We start from the raw sequence: 14,983 nt of genomic DNA on the forward strand, positions 1-14,983 counted from the left end.
TGAAGAGTACGCGACAAGTGTTCCCGATTTTCGGATGTCATTGCATTCCCGCCACGCTATCCCGCGTACTCCTGCCTGCTGGACCCTAGTAGGCTCAGTCTACGACATCATGCACCTCAACGTGATGACGGAAACAGTCGAGAGGACGAAGTCGCAAAGGTCGCGAAGACCGCGAGGACGTGAACTGAAGACGCGCACTGGAGAAGTGAATCCCACAACGAACATGGACTTCTTGAATCCCTATCTGCATGGGTGATCGACGCAGGGATGTTACGTGCGAAGCCGTTTCTAGAATTGTACGCCGCCGGCTGCCGTTGTGGCGGTGCGCCGCTGTCCAGTCTCATCGCTCGGCGAGTAACCGTGGCAAGGCCGCTGCCAAATTGCTCCGCCAAATCCTTAACGGCAACCAGCAGCACGACGCTGGTGCTCTCACCTACAACCATCCGCTCGGGTGGCTTGGCTTGCGCACCCTTTTGTGGCCTTCGCGTCGCCTACCCTGTCCCTCCTCCGTGGAATTGCGGTCACATATCCGGCACAGCACCGCGTACCTCCGCCCCTGCCTCCCTCGCTCGCTGCATCGCACCGCCTCCCACCCTTCGCCGCCAGCTAGACGACCGAGTATGGTTGCATAGACGCGCTGCTGCTCGTCGCTCGCCCTACCGCCAAATCGACCGCCGCCTGAAATGGGTATGCGACCCTGACGAGACCGTGGCTCCGTTTGCGACGCGCAACCCTCGCTGACGCTTGAGCAGCTGCGGAGAAGCGCCCCTCTATCGAGGGCCTTGTCGACAACATGGACCCGCGAGAATCGCAGGAATTAGAGGAACTGCCCAAGTACGAGGCTCCCGAGGAGCCGGTGGAGATACCCCTCAAGGAGAAGCTCATAACGAGCGTGTGGATCTTCCTCAACACCATCTCCACCCTCGGCCTCGTGTTCCTGAGCAAGCGGTACGAATATACGTACAACGGCTAGAGGGAGGATCTGACTTGTGAACCAGAACATTCGAAGATGTACAGCTCAAGAATTGCCAGCTCATGGTGGTAGGCTGGCACTTCACTGCGACCGGCCTCGTACTCTTCATATCGACCAAAGGACCTTTCCGCGCCTTCAAACCCGTCCGATTAAATCCCTGGAACATGCTGCCCGTATGCGCCTTCTTCGTCGGCTACGTCGTGCTCGGCAATCTGAGCCTGACCTTCAACTCGATCGGCTTCTACCAGCTCTCAAAAGTCATGACCACGCCCACCGTTGTCCTCATAAACTTCATCCTCTTCCGCAAAACCGTGACCCGCTGGATGCTTGCCTCGATCCTCATCACCTGCCTTGGCGTCTCCTTTACCATCAACCAGACCGCCGGCCCCGCCCTCAAAGGCGTCATCGTCGCAACCATGGCCTTCTGCTCTACGGCCCTCTACCAAATCTGGATCGGCAAGAAGATTGAAGACTTCGCCGTCTCCCCGCCGCAGCTCCTGCTCAACCAAGCGCCCCTCTCCGTCCTCATGCTTATCCCCTTTATCCCGTTCATCGACAAAATCCCAGACTTCAGTGCCGTCCCCGCAGACAAGCTCTACTCCGCCTTCCTCTCGGGCATCATGGCCTCCCTATACAACCTCAGCCAGTTTCTCATCATCGGCCGCACGTCCGCGCTTACCTTCAACATCGTCAGCCATATCAAGTCCATCCTCATTCTGTCATTTGGGTGGTACAGCGAGGGCAAGATCCTGAGCCCGAGAGACTGGCTAGGCGTGCTGCTCGCGCTTGGCGGAGGTTGGGTGTACTCGCACCTGGCAATGCGGGCGAAGTTGGGACGGAAATAGGAATAGGCGCGTTGGACGGGTCGCGAACTGTGGAACGGGGGTCTGGCCCGGCGCAACAGAGGCGTGCGTGCACGCGCACACAAAGCATTGGGACGGGGTTAGCGGTGTTTGGCTTGAATTTTCTGTGCATTTCGGCTGTGCGCGTTCGGCGTGCGAGTGGTGTTTGAAACACTGTTGTCCCTTTTGGTTACCCGCATTAGACGACATGATCCGGATGCGATGAGCGAGACTTTGGCGCTGTATCACCTATTACTAGATACGATACCTATTAATACCCTTCTTAATGAGTACGAATTACTGTTTCTTGTCACCTAGAAATGTGAGCTTCTTCGGGGACCACGGCTGGGCCCTGGTGCCAAACCCAATTCAGTGCGAGCATGTGTAATGCAGAGGTAGATGTAGAACACTTGGTTAAGGCTCTCGTGCTAACAACCAATTCAGTACGAGAGTACCTAGGTCAATTATCAGCCTCCAGCACAAAAGAAACTGCAGAGATCAGCCATCCTGGCCGTGCTTGCATTACACAGTGAACCAATAAAGCTACTTCCGAAAACTCAACCTCTTTGAAGTTTCTGATCGTTGACACGTAACTATCCACGTCTGGGACCCTTTGATAATCGTAACGGGCATGGGTGGGATTGCACTGTACCAAGCATGGTGAGAATACCGGCATGGCCAATGCCAAAGCGATATCCGACTGCTAGCTCTGCTATGGACGTACAGCGCTTACTCAAAGGCCACTTTCATGAGATCAACAGAAATAACTTTCTTCCCGACCAATCGTTCGCAGCAACTTCAGCATGCACCGATCAGGCTGCCCGTTCGAGGTAGTTCGGCCGTCGCACTTCGCATGTTCTACACCTAACAAATCGCGATGACGCCATTCGCGGGGCCAAACGCCCAACCTCAACTATCAGTAAATTTATAGCCAACGCGCCCACAGCTCTCGCATCACGAACACGGCCCCAAATTACCTCACCAAATCACGCCCAAAAGATCCAACCATCCACAATGAAAGCCTACTGGTACGACAACCTCCCCGGCGACCAGCGCGCCCCGCACGACTCTGGCCGCGAGGTTTCCCCAGACAGCCTCAAACAACTCGGCATATTGTTCAAGCACTGCCCATCAGTCGCGGATGTCGACGAAATCGCGACTTCCCGCTCCTACAAGAACCGCGACGAGATCACCGTCTCCCCGCAAACCATGGGCGCCGCCTACGAAGAAAAGGTCAAAAACTTCTTCCACGAGCATCTGCACGAGGATGAGGAGATACGGTATATATTGAACGGCGCAGGGTACTTTGATGTGCGGAATGAGGGGGACGAGTGGGTAAGGATTCGGCTCGAGAAGGGGGACTTGATTGTTATGCCTGCGGGGATATATCATCGGTTTACGACGGATGAGGAGAATGTAAGTCGTGTACGAATGGGGGAAGGCAAGGTGGAAGCGTTTGCTAATGTTCCTGCGCACAGTTCACGAATGCCATGCGGCTGTTCAAAGAGGACCCGAAGTGGACGCCGCTGAACCGCGGGGAGGAGACGGAAAAGAACCAGTATAGGCAGGAGTACCTCAAGACGCGGCACACGTTGGCGGCATAGTCGCTGCGGTATGGGATAGCGGCGCGGATTGGAGAGGGAGTCGTGACACGATGCATATGGATGTACGACCGAGATAGGATATCATTTCCAGAAGTCATGCTGCGCCTGGGCAGGTGCGTGAGGCAGGCAAGCAAGCAAGCACTGCTCCGACCCGTCTACCCATGACCATGACCGCGACAAACAACCGTCGAGAAAGCAGATGGAGTCTATATCTACACCGCCCAAATCCACGTCCGTCCATCATCGCACGCATACCCAAACGCACCATGCCACCTCCAGACATCCGCCTCCACCTTGCTTCTACCACCTTCTCCCCATCACTCTACGCGTCTCGCTCGCCCACACCACCATATATAGCCTACCTCATCTTGCACACCCTCCCGCCCCCGCGCCGCAGGTCTGAAACCGACATTTACATCCGCCGCCGGGAATCTCCACGCATCCCGCCTGCACTCCGCGCCATCTGCTCCCATTACTGCTGCTCCTGCTCGTGCTCCTGCCGCTACCGATGCTGCTGCATAAACATCACCGTCACCATCCTTTTCCAGGCGTGCACCCATACCGGGGCTGTTTGTCCGCGCATCCGCGTCGTCGTGCTGGAGTAGATCTTGCACCGACACCGCTCTCTGAATACCGTCGTGCTTTCAAAGAGGAGATCGGCGTGGCGGATTGTGGAGATGGAGGGCAGGGTTGGGAATGCTGGAGAGGAGGGGAGATCTGGGTTGTTGAAGGTAAGAGGGAGACGGTCGGGGCTCAGCACGGGAGGGGGAGTGGGGGAGAGTGAGAGTTTTGCAAGGGATTGGCAGAGGTTTGTAGGTGGTTGGAAAACGGGTTGTCGAGCTTAACAAGATCAATTTCGAGAGACTCAATCGTAGGTGGTTTTGGAGCGGCGATTTCTAGAAGGCGTTGACTTCTCAAACTCACCAAGTGAGTCTATGTCTATGTAGCAAAGCTGGAGCCGATTCGCGTATCGCTCACAATGCCTATTTCATTTGGTATGCGCGAGGTAGAACGATTGCATCATGATCGTGAAGATGCCGCCTCCTTTATTCGGGCTCAGTGGAAAAGGGTATTTGTGAGACTTTCGTGAACAGCCGTGGCGCTCTGCTATTGTCTCGAGCTGCACCAGACTCGCCGAGGCGGATCTGTTGCGCAGCCAAGTACGATATATGCACATGCATATATCTAGGCGTACATAGCAGTTATGCAGTAGAATCAGAGTGCAATTCGCTCAGTCCCAGTCATCGTCATTCTCGTCCTCCTGTGCTGCCCTGGTTCTCCGGGGCGCCTGCCTCTCGTCTTCTTTGGTGACCTTCTGTCTTTCGAAAACACCTGCACGAAGCAGCCTAGCCTCGAGGTCTCTCGTGGTGAAATTGTCGGGTGTGCGTCCGAGACCCTCGAAGCCAATGATCCTGTCCGCTCCGATGCCGTCTATGAAAGCAATGACACAAGGCAACACCTGGATCTTGAGCTTCGTGACGAGGAACGGACAGTTGTCGACGTTGATCCTGAGGATGCGGGCTTCGTAGTGGGCTGGTGCAAGGGCCTCGAGATGGGTGTCCATGATGCTGCAGCGGTGGAAGTCTGACTTGAAGAAGTGCACGACGCAGAGCTTGGTCGACGTGGTGATGTCCATCAGCTGCTTCTCGTCCTTGACTTCGGCGTAGGTCCCGTGCGCTCTATTGCGCAGCTGCTGGGCTCGCTCAAACTCTGCGTGCAGCTGCTGGCGGCGCTGCTCGCGGAAGGCGTCTAACTCGGAATCATTTTCCAGCTCCGCTATGAGGGCATCTTCGTCTGACTCGTCGCCCTTGGCGCGGTCTATAATCGCAGCAACCTTGGAGTCTAACTGCTGAGGCATCTTCTGGGTGTAGTCCGCACTGGCCAGGGTAGGAATATTCAATGTATTCAGGCTACGCGGGTCCGCTCAGCAGCCCAGGGTCTGCGGCAAGGCACGTGACGGAGATTGGCCCAAGACTTGTCCACAGTGGGCGGGGATACGCGTAACGTGCGAGAGTGATGTCGTCTTGAGGCGGAGTTTTGCGGTGGGCTGCCGGCTAGGGACGAATAAGGCGAGGCGACAGGGCTGCAGGCGGCGCGGGCTGACGACTGCAGGGGCGTCTCTGGGTTCGGCGTAAAATTAAACACGTTGGCTTTGGGAGGGAAGCGGGCCTAAGCCCGTTGCATCCTGGCCTCCTTGCGCATCTCAATCGCACCTCAGAAACCCTGAGCCTCCTTTCCACCCCTCTCGCGCCTGCCACCCGCCCATCGCGCCTTCTGCCTGCTGTTTCCTAGCGGCGTCCGCTCACTTCCCGTCCGCACCCTTCGCATCCCGCAGCCTCGCCGCATAGTCCCCCCGCCAGACACACGCAATGGCCGACGATAAGAAGAACGACGAGTACATTGAGATGCCCTCCGTCAAGGAGTTTAGGGCACCTTCGCCCACCGTGCGCCCCTCGCAACGGCCCCACGGAGCGCCTGCAGCTGCAGTCACCGAGAGCCCGCTGTTCGCCATTCTCGCATACTGCGGCTCCTCCATCCTGATGACGACGACGAACAAATACGTGCTCTCCGGCGTCGACTTCAACCTGAACTTTTTCCTGCTGGCCGTCCAGGTCCGTCCCACAGACTCGGTTGGGAGGACACGTCGCTAACACCGCCTAGTCCGTCGTCTGCGTCGCCGTCATCTCCACGCTGAAGGCCTCTGGGACCATCACGTACCGCGACTTCAACAGCGACGAGGCCAAGAAATGTATGGTGCCCCAACCCCGCTGCTTCTTCCGGTCTAACTTGTCCAGGGTTCCCCATCTCTCTCCTCCTCATTGGCATGATCTACACGAGCACCTGGGCGATCAAGTACCTGTCGATTCCCGTCTACACCATCTTTAAGAACTTGACCATCATTCTGATCGCATACGGAGAGGTGCTATGGTTTGGCGGCTCAGTGACGCCCATGGCCCTGGGCTCCTTCGGCCTGATGGTGCTCAGCTCCATCGTTGCCGCCTGGGCTGATATCCAGCACGCTTTGACTAGCCACGAAGCGGCCGATGCTTCCAAGGACGCTGTCTCTACCCTGAACACCGGATACTTCTGGATGGCCCTCAACTGCTTTGCGTCTGCTGCCTACGTTCTCGGCATGAGGAAGCGCATAAAGCTTACCAACTTCAAGGATTTTGACAGTAGGTTGTTTCGTTCTTACTCGTATTCACACTGCTGACGATCATAGCCATGTACTACAACAACCTCCTAACTATCCCTATCCTCCTCATCGCTTCGCTTCTCGTCGAAGACTGGTCCTCTGCCAACCTGGCCAAGTGCTTCCCACCTGAGCTGCGTAACCGTGTCATTTCTGTCATGGTCATCTCCGGCATGTGCTCCGTCTTCATCTCCTACACCTCCGCCTGGTGTGTCCGCGTCACCTCCTCCACCACCTACTCTATGGTCGGCGCCCTCAACAAGCTCCCCATCGCCATCAGCGGTCTCGTCTTCTTTGACGCTCCCGTCACCTTCGGCAGCGTTTCCGCCATCTTCATTGGATTCATTAGCGGTATTGTGTACGCCATCGCAAAGGTCCGCCAGAGCAGCAAGCCCAAGGAGGTTCTGCCCACGACCAACGTGAGTGCTAGCACCGCAAGCATGCGAGACAGCTTTAAGTCCTAAACCACATTTTAGGCCCAGAAGTAAACGCCGGGATATTTACCTTATACAATTTAATCGTCGCTTTCGACAGGACTTTTGCGCCCGTTGCGTTACTTCTTTGGCCATGTTGGATTGCATCCAGCGTGAGCCCCCGGGGTTGGTACAGCTGCAAGGTCAAGAATTGGACACCGCACGGCTCTCCTTGGGGTAGTACAGGCTACGGTGTCCGTGCGACGCCACAACCACTGGAGTACCTTCTTGTATCATTCACACTTTTGTCGCCTTATGTAGTCTGGGAGCATATTTAGATTGGCTTGGCGTTCGTTTGGATCTGTTTCAAGAGTTGTATGAACGAGCGTAGTCGGATGACCACGCTTTGAGAGAGCACTCCAAGCTTTGGCGTGCATGTAAAACCAATCTATGTTTTTCAGCATACTCTGGCATCTCTCCATATAAAGTGGCTAACCAGTGGACAAGATTATTAATTTGGGCGAACGCAACGCCAGTGCAACCAACTATCGTCGAATACCACCGAGACACTAACTCTTAGTACATAACGCCCGAGGAATACCGCACGGCTTTCAGGACTTGACGATAAATCGTACCTTTGTTCTTCTGTGTTGGGCCTGCTGACACTCCGATGAGGGACAATCACCCCAACAACAGCAATCATATGAAAGGATGACGCACGCTATTCGTGGTAGACACTGTTCACAATCGCATTGTGATATGAAAGAGAAAGATGGAAATTGCTCGGACAGGGGAGAACGTTCTGTGGTCACAATGTCTATTGAAAGTAATGGGTATATGTTCTCCTCAGACGTGGGGGAAAGGATTAGCAAGAACACCCACGCACGAGGAAGTCAGCTCTCAAAGTTTACATCTACAGCGATAACACAGCAACACTACCAACATACTAGCCATGAACTTCGACCTCCAAGTCGGCCGCCGCGCAGCCGTCGAAGTCGCTTCCGACGCCGAGATCGAGCGCCAGTGGTGGGCCCACGAAGCGGAGAAGCGCACAGAGGCAGAGCGCCCCACGCAGGGCGCCAGGCTGTACGACATCGTCGACCTGGTCAAGGAGATCAAGTATGATGGTGTAGAAGAAATCACGGAGGCGCAGAAGCAGGAGATGGTGGAGATCCAACTGGCCAAGCTGGACCGCAAGTTCTACATCGATCCCGGTCGTCTGGCCATGATCAACGGAGGGTCATATCGGCCTGGTCGGGATGGCCCACTGAGCGTGCCGTATGCGTCTGAGATTGACGTGCAGGCTTTCCTCGTCGCTGCTATGGAGGCGGGTCGCCAGAAGGCCGAGCGCGCACGCGAAGATGCAGCCCGCAAGCAGGCCATCCGCGACTGCGCGGCGTGCTTTAAGCAGCGTCGTCGAAACGATAGACGCCCGTGTGAGCAGCATCACAACCGCAACATGCACGACAACGTCATGACCTCCGTGGCGCTCTGCCCGCACACCGACATGCGGCTGTTCTGGTTCGCCGACGATCCTGCGAACAAGAAGGACACCTGGCTGCTCGACGTGTCCGAGGTGCATTCTCAGGACCTCGACGCCCACGCTGCTTGTAAGATCATGCCCGTAGAAAACGCTCTAGAAGAGCTTGTCGGCCTCCTAAAGAAGAGTATGGAACACAAGAACCTGCGGGCGCCTAATCTCTCCCGGGTCGCTTGGCAATTGCCTGCGGTGTGGGACCTGCTGAACAAGGATGAGAAGACGGGTGTCGTGGAAGTGACCCATGAGTCTCCGACGGATCTTCCACCGCCCGAATACAATCCATATGATGCCGGCAGCATTGCCCCGCTGACTGGGCAGTATACTGGTGTGCATCGGATGGTTCGTCCTAAGATTGAGCTTTCTAAGACCGATCAGAGAAAGCTCAAGGTGCGAAATGCGCGGCGGGAGAAGAGGGTCATGGGGACGCGGAGGAAGGGGACCAGGGTTGTGGGGTCGGATTACGAGGACGACTCATCCGATGAAGACACAGAGTCGGACACAGAGACAAAGCTTCCCGTTAAGAAGGCTCCTACTAAAAAGGCGATTTCGACGGAGACGAAGACGGTGGAGCCGGAGAACAGGTATGCACTCAGCAAGAGCACCGCTAAGCCTAAGAAGCATGTGGAAGCCCCCACGCCTACTGAGAAGGCGACTAAGCAGGCGACGAAGGCGAAAACTACGACCAAGAACGCTGCGCCGAAGACTCCCGCTGCGGAGAAGCAAGCAAACCTAAGCGAGGAGATCATCTGCGACAGCGATGAGGGTCTTTCAGATGACGACACGTTCACCTCCATTCCAAAGCCACCGCCCAAGAGCCAGTCTACGAAGCGCAAGGTCGAGGAGAGCGAAGTATCATCTTCTCACGAGGATATCCAGGAGCCTGCTGCTAAAACGCGGAGGGCGACTCCCACAAATGAGGTCGTTCAACAACCTACACCAGAGACTGAGGTCGCTTCTCCCGAGTCCTCCGAGCCTGAAACCCCTTCGTCTGTTAAATTTGAGGTGCAACCATCCTCGCCAAAGAAGCGCAAGGCTTCCAAATCATTCGCCAGTGCCGCCGCCATGAAACGCAAGACTTCCATCGTTGAGGAGGAGAGTGAGTCCGAGGTGCTGACGGTGGAAATTGCAGAGTTCCAACAGCCTACCCCATCGACTACATCGTCGGATACACTTGCTGCCGGGACGCGTTCTCGATCATCAACCCCTTCGCTCATTACTGATTCGGATGAGGACGTCGTGAAGTCTTCGGGCTGTCGCGGGTTCAGTCAATGGGTTAAGGTGGAGGATGAGGTTGACTATGGGAGTAGCGGGGAGGAGTAGCGCATGCATGGGGAACTTTTCTCTTCTCCTTCGCAATAGACGAGTGGCGTATAGATGCCAGAACTACCAAATAGCGAAAAGTTTTAGCCTATCAATTACTGGACCTGCTTGCAACGAGATGGTGTCGCCTTATCTGAGTTTGATTTATTTAAGTTTGCCATAAGAACCCTAGCCTCCTGCTACTACTCTTTGTTTGCCCTGCACTCTCTAGTCTTCAAATCCAACCAGCGCATTGCTAGTCTCCCAAAGCTTCTTTTCCCCCGCCTCATCATACGCCAACTTTGAGTATCCTTCAACAATAAAATCTGCGTCTTCCGGCGCGGGAGGACTCACCCTCACATTCTCCAGATACTTTCCTCCCTTCCCCTCCCAGCACTTGCCCACCGCGGCCCACACAGTCGTCGCAGCACCCTGCTCCACGCTCTTGATGCCCTTCATCTTCTCCTCATCCTGTCTGACCTCCTCCAACTCGGCCGCATCCATGTGCTTCACCAGCGGTGTGAAGATGACACCGGGGTGCACTGCATTAGCAAACAGGTTCTGTGGAGCGTAAAGTCGCGTGATGTGGTTTGCCATCCAGAGATTGGCGAGTTTGGACTGGCCGTAGGCGAGGAAGGGGTGGTAGTTGTCCTTTAGGGTGAGGTCGTCAAAGTTAATTGTGCCGACGCGATGGGAGAGGGAAGACAGGGCTACGACGCGGGAGGAGAAGGCTGGGGAGGCTGAGGATAGGAGCAGTGGCTTTAGAAGCTGGAAGAGGAGGAAGTGGGCGAGGTGATTTGTTGCGAATTGGGCTTCGTGGCCGTCCTGGGTGAGGGTGCGATGGGGCAGAGCCATGATGCCTGCAACAGCGGTGTTTAGTCTCGAGGAAGCGTGTGAACGATGTCTCGGGGCGATTTGCTTACCAGCGTTGTTGATCAAGATGTTCAACTTGCCGCTCCTCGTCTTGAACTCCTCCGCCGCCTTCCGCACAGACTCAAGCGAGTCAAGTCCAATTTGGAGAAGCTCTATGTCTCCGTTTATCGTGCTCTTGCTCAGGATATCATCCACGACTTTCTTTCCCTTCTCCAGGTCTCGTACACCAAGGTACAGCTTCGCTCCCGTCTCATGAAGAGCCCGAGCGGTCTCTATTCCAAGGCCTGAAGATGCACCCGTGATGAAGATGACCTTGTCTGAAAGCTTTCCGACACGGCCTTCGTCTTTCACGATTTGGAAGGCCGTTGGACGAGCGTCGCCTGGACCGGCAGGGGCTGCATGCTCTGCTGCGTAGGGATTAAAAGGATCAGACATAGTGGAGCTTGACTGCCTGGTAATTGTAGATAGTGCGGTGAATTTTCTGTTTGACGATAGATATTCAGATCATTCCACAGAGGCTGCCTCCTAACAGAGTAGATGTTTCAATTTTATATGCGCGTCCCCATCTCTGGGACATGACGCTGGTACAATCACTTTTTACAACGAGTCTCTCGAATCCTTCAAAATCCCGAGACGAAAGTGCACAACGAAGAAGAGATTCCTCAGCATTTGCACAAGATTGTCTGGTGTATCTTTCCCACTTCGGCAGACCCGGTTGCCGGACAAGCACTCCGGACGAACTTGAAGACACCAGTATCAATACGCCCATACATGAAGTTAGTATGGGTTAATCTAGGCGGCTTGGTAAATTCGGATTTAAGAGCAATTCCAGTAGATCACAAAACTTCGAATGCGGTATCGGCCCTTTTCCGGGCCTGAGGCGTATGCTCTTCGGAAAGTAAAGCTTTGCTTTGATTCGCCCACTTAGCTGTTTCAGCATCATATGCATGCTATCTAAGGATGCTGTGGGTGAGTCGCTACGTTACTCGTAGTGAGGGTCCCTCTGATGTGGCAAACATGAGAAGTTGAAAATTTCGCGTTCAACCGATCATCTAGTAAACTCAGACCACACTGCATGGTTGAAACCTCAAAGATTGAGATTACCCTGGATGCTCACATCGAGGGACGGGCCCCGACTCCCGATTCTATCGTCGAATCCTGTGACATGAGCTGCGAGCTAATTCACATGGCATCCAATGCATATGGCGCTGTGATGCTGCGATGATTGGCATGAAGAACGAGAAAATGTCAAAGGAACTCCCGGGATACAGTGATGGATATTTGGGGGCAACAATGGGACTACAAGGGTCGCTCATAGGTCTGCAATCAATCGTTTGATTCAATCACCAACTTGAGACACCACACCGGTGAACCAAACCGCCACCCGACCCCTCCCAGCTGATTCCACCATAAGGGGAGCCTTACATCCGCCTTGTGCCCAGACCACTTACTAGCATCAGCCGCCTACGACACAGCCCAATATGGTACGCCTAAGTCACGTGAAACGGCCCGTTCATCATCAGTTGGTATAAGCGCGCACGGACTTCCGCCCTGGAGTCCTAGTTGCGGCTATGTATGAAGTGTGAGTGAATGAGCCTCGCACGGCAACTGATAGTATATATGCTTGCTTTGTGCGGCTTGGTGGTGGTCATAAGCTACTCAGGATGCGAAATTTCAGCGCTGTCACATTCTTTGCGTTCTTGTCCAGTGTTGAGCTGGTGTTTGCAGCTGGAGGAGGTGGGAGCGGCGGCGGAGGTGGTAGCAGTGGAGGGAGTAGCGGAGGTGGAAGTCGAGGGGGTAGTAGTGGCGGAAGCAGTAGCGGCAGCAGCGGAAGTGGAAATCGAGGTAGCAGTAGCAGCAGTGGGGGTATATTTCTCACCATCGCTCTTCTCAAGATGAGATACTAACTCGGGCAGGCGGTAGTAGTAGCAGTGGTAATCGGGGTGGAAGCAGTGGTGGCTCTGGATTGCGCCCCGGATCTCGACCAGGTGGCGGATCAGGTAGCCCTGATGAGCCTGATGATGGAGACTCCGGCGCCGGAGGCTCCAGTGGTGGTGATTCTTACTACGCGCCACTCAGCGACGGATATCTTCCTGCGATCGAGCAGGTGCAAGATACTTTCGGGCCTTTGGAACTCAGCTTCAACGGCACAAACATCACAAGTGAAAAGCCTTCCATTGAAAGAATAGTCGAAGTTATTCTATCCTCGCCGACCTGCACACCAAGTTCATCGGATGAAGGCGTCAGTGTCCCAGAGAGTGTTTACCAAGCGTGTACATCCAAAGACGTCGGATGTAGGTCCTTGCTCTATATCCAAAACACTCCCCTCTCTAACTCTACTCAGTCCAGCCAACAAAGACGCTCCCTGCATCATCATATGCCGCCTGCACCGACTACGCATCTATCTTAAATTCCTGCGCCTCTGCGACACCTTCCTTCTACGCACTCCCCGCCTCGCAGCAAATTTCATGTGCATGCTACACCATTACAACCACATCAGTTGACTGCTCTATTTCCCGCGCATCGACCTACGATCCTACATACAAGTCCTCTGGCGAGCAATACGTCTCAGTACCAACGCAAGCTATCGGGCGGTTTGACGATGCGGCGAACTATTGTAGAGACTATTTTGGACAGCAGGGATACATCAATCTAGCTTCTTTGTTGTCAGGAAATGGCGACAACAAGGATCCGGTGCTCGGAGCAGCGTTCTGTTCGAACGTTGGTCAGAGATATTTGCAGACGGCGGCTACTACGACGCAAGCGTATTATGATATACCGACGGCGAGTAATGGGCTGCCTTTAAGGTTAGAACCTACCCCTTACGGAGCCTGTTACACTGTACGAGAGATTCGGTATACAAGAGGAGCTGGAATTCGGGTTTTCAGTGTTGATACGATGCTGTTGGTGATGGCTTTGATAGCATGCATTTTCTTCTCATGATGCAGGCTAGAGAACTGAATATCAATCTAACCCCCGAACTTGTTACATATGAGACATTGCATTATACATTAGTGGTGTGTACTCTCCGCTTTCGCGTCGACATTTCAGGTAGACCTCCGTAGTACTTTCGCGGCCCCTTCGTCATCGTTTATCAGAATCCACTGTTTGCGCCGCGAGAACCAAACAACAATGCCGGATAGCTCCCTCTCTCACACATTATACGGCGGCAGCCCTGTGCCCTCCATGCTCCTCGCCCGCTCTTCCATCCACCTCGTCGCCCACTTCTCCTGGTTATGCACATGCACCCACCTTGCCGCCATACTCATGCCTATAAGCCAGGCTGCGCCGCTGGCGCACTGCATCCCCGCAACACCTTGCATCCATTTGTCCACGGGCATGGGATTCATATTTTCGGTCAAGTACGGATCGGAGCTGAGCGCGTTGAGGATGCCGAGAGAAATCCAGAGGCAGAAAGAAGGCACGGCGACGCAGAGTATGAGCACGGGGTGCAGACGTTTCTGCAGGGCGAGAGCGAGCGCAATAGGAACCGTGAGGGAGGAGAAGATGAGTGGGGGGAGGGTGAGGGTGAGGGCCCAGGGGAGGGAGTGGGTACGGGGGTCAAGGTTGCAGGATGAAGGGCTTGGGTTGGGGGAGTCACATGCCTAAGGGGGAAGGTTAGTGTGCGGTGGGATGCGATGCGTTTGCGGTGAAGGGAAGAGTTGAAGATTTTTTCCTTTCGTTGCAAAAAGAGATGCCACCTTTGGACGTGGCGATTTGCTTACCTGGAGTGCGGCGTAGTAGGCGTCGGTTTCTTTGTGGACGAGGTGGATGAGATAACCAAACAGAGCCCAAGATACGGTGTCGAGAATAAAACCGAAGGTGAGAAACCCAGCGGCTGAACGCTGTTTCTCGCGGAGCGCGGTGTTGGGAGTGTGGGGCATGGCTGGTGGTAGTGAAGGGGTGGCCGCTGGGAGCGAAGGAGGTACTTGTGCACCTTTACTTCTATATGCATTCACTGTACGTATACGGCCTAAAATACCTACCCCTCGGCATCTCCACGCATCGGTACTGAGGTCTACCAACATAGCCTCGCCGTGACAGCCTTGTCAAATTATCTTGTGCTGTGTACCATAGGTACCAAGACTACCAAGACCTCGTATGCCCTCCTAAGCTTTTTCCGCACTCTTCAAATGTATCCTACATTTTCAAACGCTATGCTCACATTCCCCATCATGCGCAGCACAGTAGACCGTAATAATCGAGCGCCTCGTTACTTGTAGAAAGCTTCAGCCCAATCTCTTTG

At 54.6% G+C, this 14,983-nt stretch overlaps 9 protein-coding genes across 9 annotated transcripts; 6 read left to right on the forward strand and 3 right to left on the reverse strand.

The window, feature by feature from the left end:
* Nucleotides 1-371: 371 nt before the first annotated feature.
* On the forward strand, nucleotides 372-2,106 carry CC84DRAFT_1164154 (TPT-domain-containing protein). The gene is made up of 3 exons (XM_018178429.1): nucleotides 372-687; nucleotides 753-948; nucleotides 999-2,106. Exons 1-3 carry the CDS (start codon nucleotides 684-686, stop codon nucleotides 1,816-1,818), a joined length of 1,020 nt encoding a protein of 339 aa, XP_018036052.1. The 5' UTR covers nucleotides 372-683; the 3' UTR covers nucleotides 1,819-2,106.
* A 525-nt stretch (nucleotides 2,107-2,631) lies between these two features.
* On the forward strand, nucleotides 2,632-3,664 carry CC84DRAFT_1164155 (1,2-dihydroxy-3-keto-5-methylthiopentene dioxygenase). Its single transcript, XM_018178430.1, has 2 exons — nucleotides 2,632-3,231; nucleotides 3,294-3,664. Exons 1-2 carry the CDS (start codon nucleotides 2,830-2,832, stop codon nucleotides 3,417-3,419), a joined length of 528 nt encoding a protein of 175 aa, XP_018036053.1. The 5' UTR covers nucleotides 2,632-2,829; the 3' UTR covers nucleotides 3,420-3,664.
* CC84DRAFT_731308 (uncharacterized protein) lies at nucleotides 3,463-4,337 on the forward strand. Its single transcript, XM_018187209.1, has one exon. It carries the CDS (start codon nucleotides 3,581-3,583, stop codon nucleotides 4,022-4,024), a length of 444 nt encoding a protein of 147 aa, XP_018036054.1. The 5' UTR covers nucleotides 3,463-3,580; the 3' UTR covers nucleotides 4,025-4,337.
* On the reverse strand, nucleotides 4,338-5,519 carry CC84DRAFT_731304 (thioredoxin-like protein). The gene has a single exon (XM_018187208.1). It carries the CDS (start codon nucleotides 5,275-5,277, stop codon nucleotides 4,651-4,653), a length of 627 nt encoding a protein of 208 aa, XP_018036055.1. The 5' UTR covers nucleotides 5,278-5,519; the 3' UTR covers nucleotides 4,338-4,650.
* A 61-nt stretch (nucleotides 5,520-5,580) lies between these two features.
* CC84DRAFT_1145273 (UDP-galactose transporter) lies at nucleotides 5,581-7,228 on the forward strand. The gene is made up of 5 exons (XM_018176501.1): nucleotides 5,581-6,031; nucleotides 6,081-6,168; nucleotides 6,215-6,595; nucleotides 6,643-7,031; nucleotides 7,089-7,228. The coding sequence occupies exons 1-5, from the start codon at nucleotides 5,789-5,791 to the stop codon at nucleotides 7,098-7,100; spliced, it is 1,113 nt and encodes a 370-aa protein (XP_018036056.1). The 5' UTR covers nucleotides 5,581-5,788; the 3' UTR covers nucleotides 7,101-7,228.
* A 610-nt stretch (nucleotides 7,229-7,838) lies between these two features.
* CC84DRAFT_1244133 (uncharacterized protein) lies at nucleotides 7,839-9,989 on the forward strand (the record flags this gene model as incomplete). The annotated part of the gene is made up of 2 exons (XM_018184143.1): nucleotides 7,839-7,917; nucleotides 7,976-9,989. The coding sequence occupies 2 exons, from the start codon at nucleotides 7,839-7,841 to the stop codon at nucleotides 9,883-9,885; spliced, it is 1,989 nt and encodes a 662-aa protein (XP_018036057.1). The 3' UTR covers nucleotides 9,886-9,989.
* Nucleotides 9,990-10,092: 103 nt separating this feature from the next.
* CC84DRAFT_1196047 (putative short-chain dehydrogenase) lies at nucleotides 10,093-11,172 on the reverse strand (the record flags this gene model as incomplete). Its single annotated transcript, XM_018181433.1, has 2 exons — nucleotides 10,093-10,724; nucleotides 10,788-11,172. 2 exons carry the CDS (start codon nucleotides 11,170-11,172, stop codon nucleotides 10,093-10,095), a joined length of 1,017 nt encoding a protein of 338 aa, XP_018036058.1.
* A 1,229-nt stretch (nucleotides 11,173-12,401) lies between these two features.
* CC84DRAFT_1259086 (uncharacterized protein) lies at nucleotides 12,402-13,680 on the forward strand (the record flags this gene model as incomplete). The annotated part of the gene is made up of 3 exons (XM_018184880.1): nucleotides 12,402-12,603; nucleotides 12,654-13,031; nucleotides 13,082-13,680. 3 exons carry the CDS (start codon nucleotides 12,402-12,404, stop codon nucleotides 13,678-13,680), a joined length of 1,179 nt encoding a protein of 392 aa, XP_018036059.1.
* On the reverse strand, nucleotides 13,438-14,971 carry CC84DRAFT_1259087 (uncharacterized protein). Its single transcript, XM_018184881.1, has 2 exons — nucleotides 14,463-14,971; nucleotides 13,438-14,342 (listed from the first exon to the last, which is right to left on the reverse strand). The coding sequence occupies exons 1-2, from the start codon at nucleotides 14,763-14,765 to the stop codon at nucleotides 13,890-13,892; spliced, it is 756 nt and encodes a 251-aa protein (XP_018036060.1). The 5' UTR covers nucleotides 14,766-14,971; the 3' UTR covers nucleotides 13,438-13,889.
* Nucleotides 14,972-14,983: the final 12 nt, after the last annotated feature.

This window comes from Paraphaeosphaeria sporulosa, assembly GCF_001642045.1.
Source record: "Paraphaeosphaeria sporulosa strain AP3s5-JAC2a unplaced genomic scaffold CC84scaffold_5, whole genome shotgun sequence".
Lineage (NCBI taxonomy): Eukaryota > Fungi > Ascomycota > Dothideomycetes > Pleosporales > Didymosphaeriaceae > Paraphaeosphaeria > Paraphaeosphaeria sporulosa.